The following is an 18,320-nucleotide window of genomic DNA, read 5'->3' as shown; positions in this document are numbered from 1 at the left end:
GGGCAGGGAAACAGACAACCCACAATATTTCATTCGTACATTTTCTATTTCTGACAATGTCTTCTTTGGAATGAACAAACACTTTATTATCAGTCATGTGTGTTGTGCTCGGCAGTGTTGATTTCAAACTTTGTGTTTCTCACCAGCAGCTTACCTTCTATAATCTACAATGTATAAAAGCACACTGAAATAACTGTCATCCTTTTTTTAAAGAGCAACTGATATTCCTAAAGAAGATATACTTCCTATTCTACCATATTTATGATATTTATATATCAATGCACACAAAATACCCATGTCCTTCTCAATCACATTGTGCTTTTTTTCGATCCTATTGGCATGCTTACCTCCCCTGTGTTGACATTCTCTTTCTTTTCCTTCCTCTGCATGAATTTTAGAAAAAACCGAGCCATCCGAACCCAACGAGTCGTTTACTTCTCGTAGTCACGAGAATAGTCAGCTTTCGCCCAATGATCATCTGCAGCCCAGTGAATCGACCAATCAGAGCTTTAAACCTAACACACCCTCAAATGTGCCGAGTCCCCCGGCAAGAAATAACAAATCGTCTATTATCCCCAAAGTCAAGCTGCGAACTCCTCGCAGCAACTTATCGGCTGTTGAGCAGCTTGGACTTAAAAGTCCGCCCTCAACAAAAGTGAATCAGAATGGAGGTATACACTACATGTATCGCAGATATATTCTAGAAACCTTTAATCGCTGCTCTAGTTTGCTTTGGTCAAGCAGAACCAATAACTCCCACAGAAGCTAACATAACATTCCCAACAAGCTTTTTTGCGTGCTCATTTGATTTGCTAATGCTGCTTTGATAACACTTAATTGTACTAGCCATTATGATGAAGAAAGATCCGTATGTAGTTCTGTAATCATGATAATGATGGTAAAATATCTGTAGCTTAAGGTTTGCATGTTGTGAGAAGTAGAAGCTTAATCAACTAATGGAGAAAAAATAGGTAGTGGGGGGCTTTATGATAATACAGGTTTCGTGTATATCATCATTGGTATGTTAACACTTTGCATCATCAGGGATCCAACTGACAACTTCAATCTTTATTCAAACTCATATTGTCTGTATGATTTGTCATCGCATCAAGGGGCGGTGGGTAGCCTAGTGGTTCAAGCGTTCGCTGTCACGCCAGGGTTCGATTCCCCACATGGGTACAATGTGTGAAGCCCATTTCTGGTGTCCCCTGCCGTGATATTGTTGGAATATTTCTAGAAGTGGTGTAAAACTCACTAACTCACTCATCGCATCAAATGTGCTGAGATTTAATTTGTTCTGCATGTACTGTTAACTAACATTTCACAAGTGGACGAAGTAACCCATCACTTATTTTTAGATAGATATAAAGTAAATTAATTTTTCTAAATGTCAGGTACCGGCTATACTGGTTTAGTGAGACCTGTTTCAAAAACGTTTACAAAATGTATGTATTGAAAGTTATATCAACAAATTGAAATGTTAATGTTTTGTTTTTGGTTTGTGTTTTTTAAGCAGTAAGCTTTTGCAGAAACAAATGTGCCTTGACATCTAAAAAAAGCAAGAAAATAAAAGCTTCCTGTGACTCTGAAATACTTGGTATTTATCAAAATCCAAAATCCAATATTTGTATTGTGTGTCAGAACAGAAAAAGAGAATTGAAGTAAATACATTAAACAGAGTCTGCTTACAGTGTAACTTATGTTATGACAACAATGCGAGGACATAAGGGCATCCATTGTAGTAGCAGCTAACAAGTCTCACATTGTATCATGAGCTAGCTCCATGCAGTGCCTTCTCACAGAGGCACCGCTTGGTGTCAGCAGCGGCTAGGATGTACGTTATTTGGGACGTAGCCCACATAAACCAGTTGTAGAACTTTTTTTGGGAATCTTAACTGTCCTTCAAATTAGAGTAGATATAGATCTGGCAAGAAGCCAGGCTAGTATCATTCATTCTAAAGGTATTTGGCTAAGTTTTTTAACTCTGTCTTTATATAGTTTTAGAGAACTTGTCCCACAGTCTGAAGAAGTTTCTAAATATATTCCAGTGCTTTTGCAACATGCAGCTTTGATTTCGCTTCTTTCTCACAATTTTCCTGCCGTCATTTGTTCTCCTGCTTTATACCATCCATTATGATTTCTTGTAAATTTTTATTCTACTTTTGTCAAACTTTCCTGCATGAAAGTGTTCAGTGAAAAAATAAAAATTAATGTTTGCTTCAGTACTAAGTTTTAATAATATAACAATTTTGAAAAATTTAGATGTTGATGAAGTTTGATTTGAATATTAACCTGGAAACATGAGCATTATTGTCTGTCTTTTTCAGTCTTTTTCAATCTTTTTTTCAATCTGTTTCTTTCAGCTTTCCGCCACCAGACGACAGAAGTCAAAAGAGCACAGCCCGTCTCTGAGAAAGACAGAAGGAGAAGGCAAGAAGACGAGGCATACCGCAAGAGGAGACTGGTATGACATTCCTTTCCACCTTCTTTAGGCCAGGAAGAGAAGTGTTTCTTATCAAAAGCTAATTTTTAAATGACTCCTTCACCAGACTTCTCGCCTTTTGTTCTCAGGAGAAAGTCGAAATTAAAAATTATGTAATCAAACTTGGTAGCAAACATGGCGACATAGTTGAGGAAGAAAACATAATCCTTCTGGTAAGGTCTGGACAATCATTACATTAACAGAACTAATATTTAAACCAGATTTTGTAACAAAGTGAAATTGTTTTGAATGCCCTGAAAAAAACTGTTTATACATCATGATTCAAATATAACATCAGAAAATTATTATTTTAAAACGTTTTATTGCCTTATGGAGTCAGTCAGTCAGTCAGTCAGTCAGTCACTTTACTAATTTCAGAACAAAATGTGTACAAAAGTGTCTCCTGTTTAGTAGTAATTCCAAACAGTTTTCAGAAGTCGTGATCAATCATCTGCAATGGTAGCCCTTACTGAACCTTGTGCTATTTAGCATTAACCACCTCTTACCATATATACTCAAGCACCTGCATGCTGCAGTGACTCTGTGACCACCCAATGATCCAGTGTAGGAGGGGTTAAGTCACTGGCAGTGGGTGGTCTGCCCCATGATGTAAGGTTAGGTGATGGTGAATCAGGTTAGACACTGCAGGCCGGGTCCACATGTGCGACACCGGACATGCAGCACATTGCGTTACAGTGTTGCATGCTCACATTCATCCTTGGGATCTGCTGCTTGTAGGGATGCATAAGACCCCAGTAAGTAAACTTACTCTGTATTGCAAACTAGTGAATGTATAGACTTATTATAGTTGTTTGTCACAATTATCAGCATCTTATTTAAGGTGGCAGAATCATGATAGCCTAAGATTCCACAGTATGTATCATGTCGGTCTTGTTCTGATATGCGCCATGGTTGTTTTTTTGTGTGTTTGTTTGTTGTTTAACGCCGCACTCAGCAATATTCCAGCTATATGACGGCGGTGTGTAAATAATCGAGTCTGGACCAGACAATCCGGTGATTGAAATCATGAGCATCGATCCATGCAATTGGGATCAATGACATGCATGAACCAAGTCAGTGAGCCTGACAACCGATTCTGTTAGTCGCCTCTTACGACAAGCAGTCTTCTTTTACAGCAAGCATGGTTTGCTGAAGGCCTATTCTACCCTGGATCTTCTCCGTTGTGATGTACAGAGATGAGCTTTTTGAGCTCCCCCCCCCCCCCCCCCCCCCCCCCTTTTTAATGACTAGAATATGTATGTTTGGATGTTTGGACATGCTTTTACATTAAATCAAGGATAAAACTGGTCACTAAGTGCACAGATTACAACCTGTCACTCACTTTATCAACAGCTGCCAGGCAATTACTTGTATATTCTGGAGGCCTACATACATCCTCAGTTCAGAAGTGACAGGACTTCCTCCGTGGTCAAGTGGTAGAGCGTCTGCCCGGAGAGCAGAAGGTCCGGGGTTCGATCCCCATCCGCGTCATATCAAGAGACGTTAAAAGATGGTACTTGGTGTTACCCTGCCTGGCGCTTGGCATTAAGGGGCTAAAACAAGGACTGGTTGGCTCGGAGTCAGTATACTGTGTCTGAGTGGGGTATTCATGTTAAACTGCGGCATGGTATCTCAGTGTGCTAGGACTATTAATTGGCATCAGTCCGGACTAGTACAAGCAGCCACACACACACACACACGTGCATGCACGTCGCTATATAAGTGCAATAATCTTGGACGCGACGTTAAACCCCATTTCACCTCACCTCAGAAGTGACATAGTGATAATACTACTCTCCAACTTGATATGATATATTCTGAACAACAATAAGTTAGGAGTCATGAATGGTTTTGGGGATACCTGTATTTTTTTGTAGTGAAGTTCAAAATTTCTTAAAACGTACCCCCCCCAAAAAATCATGATCTTTACCGGTAACTTTCTTTGTTTAGTTAATATGCATTGGGTGTAATGAAGTCTTCAGGCAACTGTGTCAAAGGGGTCTACCTCTACTTTTGACACTATTCAGTGTAGGTCAGGATGCCATATTTAGTACACTGCGTGAAATTCAGACATTGCCTCCATGTATCTTCAGGGAAACTTTTATTGTTAGTGTGATCTAGATCATAAACTGATTCAAACTTCCTGTAGCTGCAAACCGCCTGAGATTATTCCTGTTTAAGGACAGCTGGGATTAGCCTACTGGTAAAAATGTTTGCTTGTTGCCAAAGACCCAGGTTGATTCCCCACATGGGTTCATTTTGTGAAACCCAACTCTGCTGTCACCTTCTATGATATTGCTGGACTATTGCTATTAGCAACCTAAAGTCCTTCTCGCCTTCACATTCGTTCGTGTTTATAAAAGCCAATGTGTTCTGTATGTCAATGTATAGCTTAGGTTTGATAACACTGTTATATTGTGAGTGTGACAGAGGCAGCTGGGTGATAGGCTGGGTGATAAAGTGATACAGCAAGAATGTAGTGGGAGATATGATGTCATATTCCACATATTCATGCTGGTTGTATCACAGTGCACCCATGAAGTAGCACAAAGTTTCCATGTTATGTTACAGGAGCAGCTGTATGACGAGGAGAGACAGAGGAAGATACGACAAGAAGCTGCTGATATGGAAGCCAGGAAGCATTCAGATTTCTTCACGTGAGATGCTTTTTGTATTTTCTGTGTTTAGAGACAACTTCTGACAAACTCCTCATAAGGATTTCTACGAATCTACATGTCATCTCCAATGATTTCATTTTTTCATTTATTGAAAGCTATAACAATCATTTGTTGACTTCTCAGACAGCCATAGACAGGGAGGAGTACTTGTTTAGGGTTGAAATGTTCATTTTGTGGGGCATATCCAAGCTCCTTTGTTGTATGTAATGTAGGCAGTCAATTTGCAGTCTAAATAATGCATGGAAATAAGGGTCCCTTTCGTGACCCTAATGTAACAAGGTATTATTTTACAGGGTTCTTAGATTAAAATGTTAGATTTTGGTTGGTTGGTTTGTTGTTTAACGCCGCACTCAGCAATATTCCAGCTATATGACGGCGGTCTGTAAATAATCCAGTCTGGACCAGACAATCCAGTGATTGGGATCGATGACATGCATCAACCAAGTCAGAGAGCCTGACCACCCTATCCCTTTAGTCGCCTCTTACGAAAAGCAAAGTTGCCTTTTACGGCAAGCATGGGTTGCTGAAGACCTATTCTACCCCGGATCTTCTGGGGAAACACCAGGCCCTCCCCTCATATCTAACTGTTTGTCTTCCACAGCCCTAGTCAGAAGTCCCCTATCCCACTGGACCGCTACAGTGAAGAGTCACTAGGGGGTGGTCCCAGCTCCATCCCCTCCCCCAGTGTTCCGCCAGAGAAGAGGCGAGGCTTCCAGATACAGGGCAAGGGCAAGGTGCTCTACAACTTCACAGCCCAGAACCCAAGGTCAGTTGTCTTCACATATGTCGTAGTTAGTGACCAACTTCCCCAAGTTAACATGGCTGGCACCGTAAGGGCTGTCAAACATCAGACTTGTTTCTAGGTTGGTCATGTATGAATTGCTGCTATAATAATTACTGCTGAACAAATTTCCAAAAAAATTTGCAATCTGACACTTGAACACTTGGATACATATGATCCACGCAGTCGATAAACACAGTAGGGTCGGAATGTTTCCTCGTATACTCCTCGATGTAGACCAACATTTAGTCTCTGAAATCTTATATTACACAATATCCTTCTTGACTCTAAAAATAAAAAGAATTTCCCTATGCTGATTTCAGACTGGCTAGACTTGCTTTTGTATGCATTTCTAGATTATTTTTTTTACATAAAATATATAAGTTCCACGGTCATGGTGCAGGACTACCCTCGATGTGGTGCATTGATTAATAACGTTGAGCATGAACACTTGAACCGCGTCACACGGAATCACAGAACCCTGTTCAATGGAAATGAATTCTTCCGTTGCATGAAGAATGCCAACTGCCTCAAAACAAGGTGTTCACAGGAGAATGTTTGTTAGTGTTAGTGGACTAAGACAGGTGGAGTGTACAAGTGTATTATAGTTTTGGAGGCAGTCAGTACCTTTTTTAATGATCAACTAATGTTTTATGGTATTTAGGCAGATTTAAATCAAAACATATTCTTCCAATAGTTCATATTCCAGTCAGTGAGTTATTCCATGTGATTCTGACTGACCCTTTCTGGTGAGAGACATCACATTCTCTGTCAGTAAGGGGCGGTTGGGTAGCCTAGTGGTTAAAGCGTTCGCTCATCACGCCGAAGACCCGGGTTCGATTCCTGACATGGGTACAATGTGTGAAGCCCATTTCTGGTGTCCCCGGCCGTGATATTGCTGGAATATTGCTAAAAGCGGCGTAAAACCATACTCACTCACTCACTCTGTCAGTAGCCATCTAGGAATTGGAGGAATGTGGACTTACTACATATTTCTTGTGATATCACCATGATATATGTATCAGTAAGCTATTGGTATACGTCTCTAGATTATGCAACTATGAGTATTCATAAATATGATCTGGGCCCCATTCCTCAAAGCGATCTTAGGGCTGAGATGACCATAAGCCTATGTTAAGTATGGGACTTACGATCACCTTAGCACTGAGATCGCTTTGAGGAATGGGGCCCAAAACTGTACTTAACATTTCTGAAAACATTTAATTGAATCAGTATCGTATATGAATGTATGTAATGACATTCTTCAAGAAACCATTGAACCTTCGGTAATAGATAAGTTGCATCTTGGTGTATTTCTATTACTGAGGTCCCCATGCCTGAAATAGGGGAACCACCAAGGTGTTTTGGTGGTAAGCTGTACATGACAGTGCTGCACAGATCAAGACAGATCAGGACAAAGAACTCATGCCAACTTAATGGTGTGTTTACATGCCATCCTTGTGCCTGTTCCACTCGAATGTCTGGTTGTCCGAAGTAAACTGATTCTTCCAGTCCAAGGGAGATAACTCTTTGAAATATAGGCATGTCAGTACCTTTTGTTTTCTGAACGTAGATAGTTACATCTACAGCGTTCCACACACTAAATTGATAAATTAGAAACAATTGGCAACAAGGAATAATTCAAAGGAGAAATAATTACTAAGGTTGTCTGAATGTATGTTTCATTTTTTTACATTTTCTGTGGAGGTCCATATGTCCTACCAAGACGGGACAATAACAACAACAACAACAACAACAACAATAATAATAATTAAAAAAAGAAAGAAAAAAAGAACTTGTTTTATTATATGTCACATGGTCACATTAATAAAATATGACAGGATAAAAATGTGGAATAAAAAAGAAAGAACATTCCACAAGTTTTGGTCTGGGAGACACCGTCATATGACAGATTCTTGACACTTTGATGAAAGCAACTTGCATCTTGTTTTTGCAGAGAGCTGTCGTTGCGGAAGGGGGACACAGTGTACCTGATCCGCCAGATTGACAAAAACTGGTTGGAGGGGGAGAGACATGGGAGGGTGGGAATCTTCCCCATGAACTATGTAGAGGTCATGACTTCTATCGAGGCTGCCAAGATGGCTGCCATGCAAGCAGAAGGACAAGGACAGACCAGATACAACTTCACTGCCCATACCTCAGTAGAACTGTCTCTGCGCAAGGTCCAGCCTTCACTCTTTTGTTTAAGCATAATATTAATTTGGGGCAGTCGGATTGCCTAGTGGTTAAAAGCGTTCGCTTGTCACACTGAAGACCCGGGTTCGAATCCCGACATGGGTTCAATGTGTGAAGCCCATTTGTGGTGTCCCCTGCTGTGATATTGTTGGAATATTGCGAAAAGCGGCGTAAAACCATACTTACTCACTCACTCTCTCACTGTAGCATGATATGAAGTTTTTTCACTGATTTGGCAAAAAGGAATAAAAGAACACTTTCACTGCACAAATGTCATGAACATAATTTTTAAATATGTTCGATTTTTAAAAATACATAAGTTAAAATGAGATTTTGTTTTTTGTTTCTTATTTTGTCATATAAATATGTTTAAAATTCAAATTTCAGGGAGAATTTGTTGTCCTACTACGAAGAATTGATGAGAATTGGTACGAAGGAAAGATTGGAACTCGTCAAGGGATCTTCCCCGTGTCGTATGTGGACGTAATCCGAGAGCCATCGACTCCCATGGTGACTCCAGCTCCATCAGTGATCACCACCCCCATGACAGGTACACGTCGAGGTCAGCTATTGGTTACTTTAAGCATGCACTTCTCTCCGAGTGAGTGCAGTCCTATTCCCTTGTTGACTGTGTGCCTACAGTAGATGTTGTGTTCTGTGTGCAACACTGTACTTCATCATCGCTGACAACGCTGCTGTTACTGCTGAGGAGTCCATGCATGGCGGCACATGAGGCAGATATATGGTTATCACTGAGAGTGAAACAGTTTAATGGGATATATGTTACAAATTGCAAACAAAGTTCTGGGTATTTTGTTCAGAATTTGTAAAGTCAAAATGTGTAAGTTTTATGCACTATTGTATACTTTTGCATCTTCCTGAGGAAAGGGAGTTAACTGACTGTAAAAGTCCAGATTCCACCTTTGCCGTACTAGATTGGAATTTCTGGGCTCGATTGTAGCGCCACCAGTGGCTATTACGAAATATTATGTCCCTTCTATGTCTCTCCTATTAACTTATCAGATTATCAGATTCCACCTCCTATATCACTTGCATTTGATTCAAACAAAATGGCAGTACCCAGTCAAAAAGATCTGATCAATAATCAAAATCTATAGTGTGATAAAAGGGGTCTTACTTTGCCAAGTGCATCAAATCACGTGAGCACCTTGATTGAGAACATAAAAATGATTTGGAAAATATCTTTTGAAGCTGAGTTGGCAGTCACATGCTTTGCAAATCCCGCAGTCGACCGAAGTCTGCATGGCAGTTTACGCGATTTGGATTGGACTATTGGACTCATTAGTCCAGCCAAAATATAACTCCATAATTCAAGCCTTGTTCTCAAAGGGTGGAAACTGGACTTTTATGGTCAGTTTACTCCCTTGCCTCGGGAAGATGGTACTTTTCGTGGTTGGAGAGGTTTCATAATAAATGGGCATGTGTATAATGCTCATCCTCCACTCTTGGGTACAAGTGTCAGGAAAAATTGCTATCTTGTATACAATACACAGTTTTAAACTACATAGTATTGCTCCAGGTGAATCAACAGGAGATAATGATCTTGGTCAATGTAAATATATATTTCGTGAAAATGCGTCTCATTTTCACATGGGGGCCACGGGTGGCCCTGTTGTCTAAGGCGCCGCGATTCGCTGTGTAGAGTTGCGTCCCTTGGGCACGCCAGAAACCTATGATTGTGGGTTCGAATCCTGGTTCTCCCCGATTATGTTTCTAGGTTTGTCAGCGCCATACCGGTGCTCGTGGGTTTCACCGAAGTGGTAAACGTCTGAGACCTGCATCACTTCGGGCTTTCCTCCCACATTAAGCTGACACGCCATGATATAACTGGAATACTGTTAAAAGCGGCGTTAAACCCAACTCACTCACTCATTTACACATGATTAAAGCTTAAACCACATGCTATGGCATCACCAAGCCTCACAGAGGGAGCCCCCCTGAAGGTTACTTCAAACAGAGTAGTTTCTTTTTCCTGTCTTTCATTCCTCTGATGTATGCATCATGGCCATCACTCTTTATAAGGAAGAGAATCTATGGAAGTCAACTTCTTTATTATGTGGGAGAATGTTTTGGAGTATATACTTACTCCTTCTTCTGGATGTCAACTTCTTTATTATGAGGAAGACATCGTTTTGGAGTATATACTTACTCCTTTACCTTATGAAGGAGTAAGTATACACTCTGAAATGTTGTGTTCCTCATAATAAAGAAGTTGACATCCATAAATTCTCTTCCTTATGTGTATCACTTCTAAATGCCTTTCAAAGACTTCATCACTGTTCTTGTAGACATTCATTCGGGGTATTTGTGTTGTGGGCGGTACTGAGCCATGTTGTGATTTTACAATTGTACATTCATGTCCAGTGTTGCTTTTGTGAAGCTTTCATTCTACCAATTCTCATCAATGCTTTCATACAAAGTTATACTCGTGTACTACTGCCAGTGCTTATTAATGTTGCCTACAACAGTATAGTGTACCTTCCATAGCTTTGTTATATTAATATTTTTGTTATCCCTTGTTATACCCAGTTTTTGTTATACTGAATCATTTGAAAACACACGAGCGGTTCATTTTATATATTCATTGTTGATATACATGTTGCGAAGGAACTATACTCAGCATCATTTATGGAGGGTCACCTTGTTGGGTGTCAAACATGGAGCTGGGTCTGGGTATGTTGACGATGTGATTAACGGTTGAAGAACATGTTGTTTTATGCCTTTGTCACTCTGATTGGATGCTTTTATGAAACTGGAAAAATGGACGACTATTAAAAACGATGAAAGTGCAAGATTGTAGGTGATGGAAAAAGCTACCCATAGCATGGCTGAACGCAGTGGTTCATATATTGAACGCAGTGGTTCAGCCCATGCACATGCAGTGCATGACAAGTAACAGTCATTGTGGTTATAATAGGATTAATTCCAGATACAACTTAACTACACTCTTGGTAAAAATGTTTTAATACATTTATCCCTTATTATCTGTGTGACCCCTCAATAATGACGATGAGTGTATGTTGTGAGATACGAACTATTAAATAATGCATGCTGTGTATGAATTATGCATTATTGAATTGATGTTCAGGTACCCCTGAGATGTTGTCCCCAGTGAGTTACGACGCTGCACCAACGCCACCCCCTCAGCCGTCCCCAAGTGCGTTTGCCCAGCGCTCCCCCACCCTATCGTACGGGTATCGCCAACCCAGCCCGGGAGGGCCCCGATCTCAGTCCAGTCAGCTCTCACCAATGCTTGACCAGGATTTCCGGTCATTGCCTCGCAGCGTCCAGCAAAGCCCTACTATTGGTCGGAAGCAGGTGTCGCCATCAAGCACCATGCCTCGATATGGAGCACCATCGCAATCCGATCGCAACCCACTCAGTAATCATGACTTCACCATAAAGAGCAAAGTGTCTGATGATGACCTTGCCATTAAAAGGTAGGATAGTGTAGTGCTTAAGTAACAAAATCTCTTCTTTTTGTTTTCATGTATTTTTGAATATCTGCTCTGTTATGACACAATAATTCTAACATTACTCTGTTTTAAGGTTCGTACAGGAACACTATATTTCAAGGCTTTCCAAGGCTTTCAACTGTCATTTTCAAGGCTTTTTAGTTGGTACTGTTAGCCTTTGTAAACACCTAAAAAGACCTAAAAAGCACCATGAACATCACAAAATTTCCAACAATATGTATTTTCACAACCAACAAATATTATAAATTAAGTCTTTCATTAATCTTAATACTTCCATTAACAAGTATATGTCATTTTGTACAACTTCCAGACTTTTCATGTTATAGATCAGCTGATAGAAGCTTCAATATCCAGTTTAGGCATCAGACATTTAATGATTGAACAAAGAGATAGGTTCTCTGCTATTTAATTTGATATTACTTGCCACCTTTATGAGACAATATGACTCTGCAGGTACCGTGCCCTCTATGCATACTGGCCCCAGAATGAGGATGAGTTAGAACTGGATGAAGGTGACGAGGTGTATGTCAGTGAAAAGTGTGACGACGGCTGGTACGTGGGCACCTCCACTAGGACAGGACAGTTCGGTACTTTCCCTGGCAATTATGTACAGCAAATATGTAAGTACTTGCTCCATATCATATATCATCATCTCACAAAACTTCAATGTACAATTTGATATGTTAGATAGATAGATGTGTACAGAATATAGGAAATGTTAGGAGGCCTGTTAGGTCTCTATTTTTTTTGTTGCATCAAAAAAAAAACCACGATTTAGGGTAAAAATAAAAGTAAGTTTTGAAAAAGTTTTAGGCTGTTTGGTGAATAAAGAAAAAATGGAAAGAAGGAATGCTTGCTTATACATATCAAAGGTTAGGCATGCTTCTTTCCCACACTTGGGGCGGTTGGGTAGCCTCGTGGTTAAAGTGTTCACTCTTCACGCTGAAGACCCGGGTTCGATTCCCGACATGGGTACAATGTGTGAAGCCCTTTCTGGTGTCCCCTGCCGTGATATCGCTGGAATATTGCTAAAAGCGGCGTAAAATCTCAATCTCTCACTCCTTCTTTCCCACACTGACCCACTTTGTTATTTTATTATTAAAATCCATCAACAGACTTGGTTGGAAAGATATTTATTATTTTTCGGTGTTATCTTTCAGGAATAATGGCATCTGCCACTGGAGTGTCTGCTGTACAATCACATCGAATCATCGTCAGTATCATCATCGTCCATGACGGCTTGTCACTGCAGCAGCATAGCTACATGTATATATATATCCTGACTTGCATCTGTCTGTCTGTGAGTGCTGTGGCGATGTGTGGTATAGTGTGCATAGTGATACCAAGCTGGAAATATGAGCAACATACTGCTTACGCTTGCTGTGGTCATGCAAGGGAGAAATGGCACCAGAGGACAGGCTTGATAGTGCTAGAAAACGTAACGTTCTTGTTTCAAAGCCATAAGTGAACAAACAGGATATTGAAGAAATACGAGCTGTTTTGTCTACAATCATATCATACAAAATACTCAAGGAAAAAGATCTGTTTCATGGCATGGAGCATTTCCTGTGAGAGTTATCTCCCCTTGAATATGGATCGTGAATCTCCCTGTATACCAAGGATGGATGTAGTTTGGAACAAGAGGGAGGACAATGTGCTTGTGTTCAAGTGTAAAAGCAAACAGTGTTATAGTTCCTAGATCAGTATGCCCCCTCCTCAGGATCCGTAGAGGCAGTATGCCTCCTCCGCAGGATCCGAAGAGGCAGTGTGCCTCCTCCGCAGGATCCGTAGGGGCAGTGTGCCTCCTTCACAGGATCAGTAGAGGCAGTATGGCTTCTCCTCAGGATCCGTAGAGGCAGTGAACAATGATGCAAGACATATTGGTATGAAACATGTCAAGTGTACTGTAGATATGGAAAGGATCTGTACAAGAATTAGCTGAAAGCATCAGGGTGGTTGGTTGCCTCCCTCCAAGATTCCTCTGTGATACTGTAGACAAGGAATGTACATATATGTCAGTCTAACAGTGGCAGTCATAGTAACAGAACAAGCACCTGTCCCCAATAGGCACACAAGCTTCGGTCCATCTACGCATACAGGCCTGAATATAGTGCACATGAACCATGACCGGTTGCTTGAACATTCTCTCAGACTGGCCAGCATTTTAATGTGCACTGTGTTAACCTAATGGGCTTATAGAGTCTGCATTCACCAATGTTGTATGAATATAACTGTCAGTCATTTCTAAACGATACTTTCAAAACTATGGTCATTATAACCTAAATTTGAGAACTATGCAAAGCCACCAAGGTTTTGGAATTTTCTCTTTTAAATATTCATTTTAATGTTGCAAGAGTTTTATACGATGGTCCTCCGCAGAATAAAAATTTTAAAAATGTGCCTTTCATAAAAGGGCAGATTATCCTTGCATAATTTTGCATGTTGAGAAATTGTTACCATGGTTACCATACTTTGTGTTGTGAGTTATTGTGTTGTGCTTTTTACGATTAGAACCAGTTTGTGTCCGTGATGGCTTATGATGATTAATATACATAGCAGATAATTTATGTATGTATGATTTTTGAAAGGAACGAAGTCAAAAATTAGGCTAGAGGTGACTTGTTGAGTTGTTGTTATTTGTGAATTGGAGACAAAGTTTATTGATTATATTTATTAATAATTTGATATACTACTAAAAACTGAGAATATTTGCCAACTAAACTGTGTTTATGTGAAATTATAAAAAGTGTGAATATTGTCCGTCATTGGATAATGTTCATACTCATAATTAATGAAGTCATTATTATAAATTAGATACAGATTATAGTTATTATATGAAATACGATGCTTGTGTTTATGGAGAACGAATTAGGTTTGGCAGAATTGATTTTCAAACATGGTGCTAGTTCTTGTGAATACAGACATTTTAATATGTGTTCATATTTATTTATAATCCTCCAATGACCCGACCCAGAGGTTACCCTCTGCAGGTTTTGTTTGTTTTGTTTCTATGGTTACGGCAAAAACCTTCAGGGTGAGGATACTTAATAAACAATATGGTTTTAAGGTACTTTACTTACCTGTCCTAAATTCTAAAATCAATGTAAACACATTTTATCTTTGTATTAAAAAATGTAAGTTGAAGAAAAGGATTTTATAACAGGATGTATAATCATAACGGTGTATATGTTTACTAATATCAATTCTACTGTATCAACCAATCCCTGAAGATGTTTGTTGTATGTTGTAAGGAATTTGAGTAATCTAGAGTTGTATAGTTAGATTGTATTGTAGAACCCTGTACTCTGTTTCTAAGTTTAAATTGACCCTTAGAGTGTTTAAGTATTCGTATATAGGGAAACTATATCTGCTGGAATTCGCATTGCTAGATGTCTTCCATAACAAAGAATCTGAAGACCTATTGGAAAAAGAATTTGTCTTTAGATGTTTTCTCAAAGTTTGAATTTCTTTTCAAAACATGCAGACGTAAGAAAATATTCGTCCATATTCAAGCAATTTGATTTAATAAATTGTCACTGTGCCTTTAAAATCTGATATTGGTCCAAACCATGATGCAACATTGTTTACTTTTTGTGGTTCTACTTTCAGTCAGGCGATTAACGTTGAGTTTGACCTTTCCACTTTCCCGTGATCTAGTGGTGTGACCCCGGTTACATAGTGATGGCATACGTCCCTACAATAACTCATCTATGCATTATACAGGTTGAAAAAAACCCTCCCTACCGGCCATCTTCAGCGGACACATGCCTAGCCAGTGTTCTGTTTAGGTGTCTGCGTAGCGTCCATGTTATCTCTGCTGCAGCGGATGTGCCACTGAACAACATCTACTGCAACAAATTTTTTCATTTTTTTTGTCAATTGAGTTTAATAACATGAATTTATCTCATGACAATAGCATGCACTAGCCAGATTTTGATTCAACAGAAATAGCCCAGTATGTACTTCACTGATTATCGTGATGAAATGCCTTAGTTCAATCCGATGTGATGCATTTCGGTAGACATTATCATATTACCCCATAGACATTTTCCATTGTAGAATCTGCAATCAACATCATCTGTTCCAGCTTAACCTGCAAACTCGGAATCCAAAGTTTTTAGCATTTCTCTGACCATTTAAATATTTTAATCTTTGGTTGTTTGTTGTGCCCTTATTTCCCTGTTACCCTGGCAACCATTAATAACTCCTCTCAGTTGTGACCTGTTATGAGTTTTAGACAATATCTAGGGTATTTTGTTTGGTTATCACTCATTTTACATATGTTGGTGCATGAGAAATTAAAGTGTTGCTAGAAGGTGATCATGTGTTTGTTTTTACTGTTTGGAAGTGCTGTCACGAGTTCGTGCCCAGAATGTCCGTGCTGGAGTTCGCTGAGCATTCATCCTGCTTGAATACTTAACGTACACCACAACACTTTAGATGTCAGTCACTGATCCAGATCATCTTCCCGAGGCAAGGGCATGAACTGACTATGAAAGTCCAGTTTCCATCCCTGCCGAACTAGGCTGAAGTTCCGGAGTTACATGTTGGCTGGAATGACAGGTCTAAGCATAGTCCAATCAAAATCTCGAATCAAACCAGACATCCAGGTTTGTATACAAACAACATGGATTTCACTGTGCAGATTTCAGTTGACAGCAGGATTTGCAAAGCATGTGGACCGCCAACAGGGCGTTGACGGATATTTTGCAAATATTTTCATGTTTTTAATCATGCACTTCGCGAGTTAAGACCCGTTTTATTACAATATGGATCTTGATTATCGATCAGATCGTCTTGACTGGCTGCCGCCATTTTATTTGAGGGCAATGCAAGTGATATAAGAGGTGGAATGTGATTGGTCAATAGGAGATGCATAGAAGGGTCATAACTCGTAATTGCCACTGGTGGCACTACAATCGAGCCTGGAAATTCCAGCAGGCAAGGGTGGAAACTGGACTTTTTTAGTCAGTTAACTCCCTTGCCTCGGGAAGATGGATCCAGATTGGGTATATACAGGCTGCCCTTTCATAGTATGAATATTACTGAGTGCGGCGTTTAACAACAAACAGCCCTCCCAACCCCACCCCAAATGGTGATGTTAGCAGGAGATTGGAAGTGGGTGTGAGAAATGAAACTGGGAAGTGGGCTCCAATTCACAAAGTGATTTCAGCGTAAGTGTAGATTTGTCCGTGATCAATTTACCTCTCAATATATCCAAATTTAATACAGCGCTGTTAAATCAACAGATAATTTAACTGAATTTAACACTGAAAGCGTAGTATGTTTCTTTCCTGTAGGGAACCACTTCTGTGGTCTCGTGGATTGAGCGTCTGTGTTGAGAGTGGACGGTCGGTGGTGGTTTGAACCCAAGTGCATCATACCAAGATTTGTTAAAAGATTGTACTAGGTGTTGCCCTGCCTGGTACAGGGATTAAGGGGAGACAGCAAGTACTTATCAGAGTCAGTGTAATGTAAATGGGATGTCCATGTTAACTGCAGCATGACACTCTGGGCTAAGACTACATGTCAAACAGAAGTCCACACTATTACAAGCAGCCCCACACACATGCATGCACATCGTTATTTAATCTTGGAGGCCATGTTAAACCCCATTTCACCTAAATGAAGCTTGCTGACTTAGTTCATGCATGTCATCTTATCCCGACTGCGTGGATCGATGCTCAGGATGTCAATCACTGGATTGTCTGGTCCAGACTCGATTATTTACAGACCGCGGTCATATAGCTGGAATATTGCTGAGTGCGGCGTTAAACAACAAACAAACAAACAAACAAACAAACAAACAAACACCTGAGTTAGGGAGTTTCTTGGACTGGGACCAGGATGAAGTAGGGTATCAAGGACTAATTGGCACAATGGATACTCAAGGGAATAGTTAATGTTTTACAAGGCCCTAGGCAGTCAGCAATATTTCAGCCTTATAATTGCAGCTGTAAATGGGTGGGCTTCAGCCAAGAAAACTTGTTTATAGCATGAGCAACAATCCACGTCCTCAGGGCACTATGACACCCAGTTACCCATGTCACACTGAATTTAGATAATGAAACATGCTGTACGCATTTTGTTTTGTCAGTGATAAAAACTTTCATCACCATATGTCATACATAACATATGCTGGTAAATGCAGAATCTGGAACAAGGCGTTATAATGCATCATAATACAATATTAAATATACACCACACACATGACATAAAAACACAAAGTTTAACCAAAATAGAAAGTAGCTATCTGGTGTCATGTTACGCCTAGCATGATTTCAGATTTATGTAGCAAAGATGTTTATGGAGTTTGGTGGCCTAGGGTTAAAGCAATGTATGAAAATGGTATGACTCCTATATGAGGAAAATGTGGGAGCCCTTATTTGTATCACCCACAAGAGTAATGGCTCACACATTTACCTCAAAAGCAGAGTAAAATCAACCTCATTCACTCAAATGTTAGCATCAAGTAAAGTCCAACATTGCTACCAGGTAGTATCATTTCATTGAGGAAGCTATTGGGTTCATTATGGCAGTCCGAGTCCAATCAATAGTCCATTTAATTGGGGTACAAAAGATTACTGGTTAGCTTATCGGTGACTTACATTTTCTCCTCTCAATTTATGACCGTTCCACCACACGATGAGGCATTCACCCGTGTCTGTCAATATTTTATGAGGGCT

The 18,320-nt window shown here is 40.0% G+C and overlaps 1 protein-coding gene across 41 annotated transcripts in view; it reads left to right on the top strand.

The window, feature by feature from the left end:
* Window positions 1-15,954, top strand: part of LOC124137577 (sorbin and SH3 domain-containing protein 1-like) — a 182,325-nt gene extending 166,371 nt beyond the window's left edge. For 36 of the 41 annotated variants that reach the window (XM_048400956.1, XM_048400951.1, XM_048400949.1 and 33 more), the window contains 9 exons: window positions 399-671; window positions 2,364-2,464; window positions 5,054-5,139; window positions 5,762-5,926; window positions 7,899-8,124; window positions 8,525-8,699; window positions 11,247-11,598; window positions 12,088-12,254; window positions 12,795-15,954. In XM_048400956.1, the coding sequence (XP_048256913.1) occupies window positions 399-671; window positions 2,364-2,464; window positions 5,054-5,139; window positions 5,762-5,926; window positions 7,899-8,124; window positions 8,525-8,699; window positions 11,247-11,598; window positions 12,088-12,254; window positions 12,795-12,796 (1,547 nt within the window). In that variant the 3' untranslated portion in view covers window positions 12,797-15,954. The remainder of the gene's footprint in view (window positions 1-398; window positions 672-2,363; window positions 2,465-5,053; window positions 5,140-5,761; window positions 5,927-7,898; window positions 8,125-8,524; window positions 8,700-11,246; window positions 11,599-12,087; window positions 12,255-12,794) is intronic. The other 5 variants (XM_048400950.1, XM_048400947.1, XM_046504194.2 and 2 more) reach the window with 2 other exon arrangements.
* Window positions 15,955-18,320: the final 2,366 nt, after the last annotated feature.

Source organism: Haliotis rufescens, unplaced genomic scaffold (genome assembly GCF_023055435.1).
Source record: "Haliotis rufescens isolate VD_foot unplaced genomic scaffold, xgHalRufe1.0.p SCAF_20, whole genome shotgun sequence".
NCBI lineage: Eukaryota > Metazoa > Mollusca > Gastropoda > Lepetellida > Haliotidae > Haliotis > Haliotis rufescens.
This window is presented reverse-complemented; position numbering and strand designations above follow the sequence as displayed.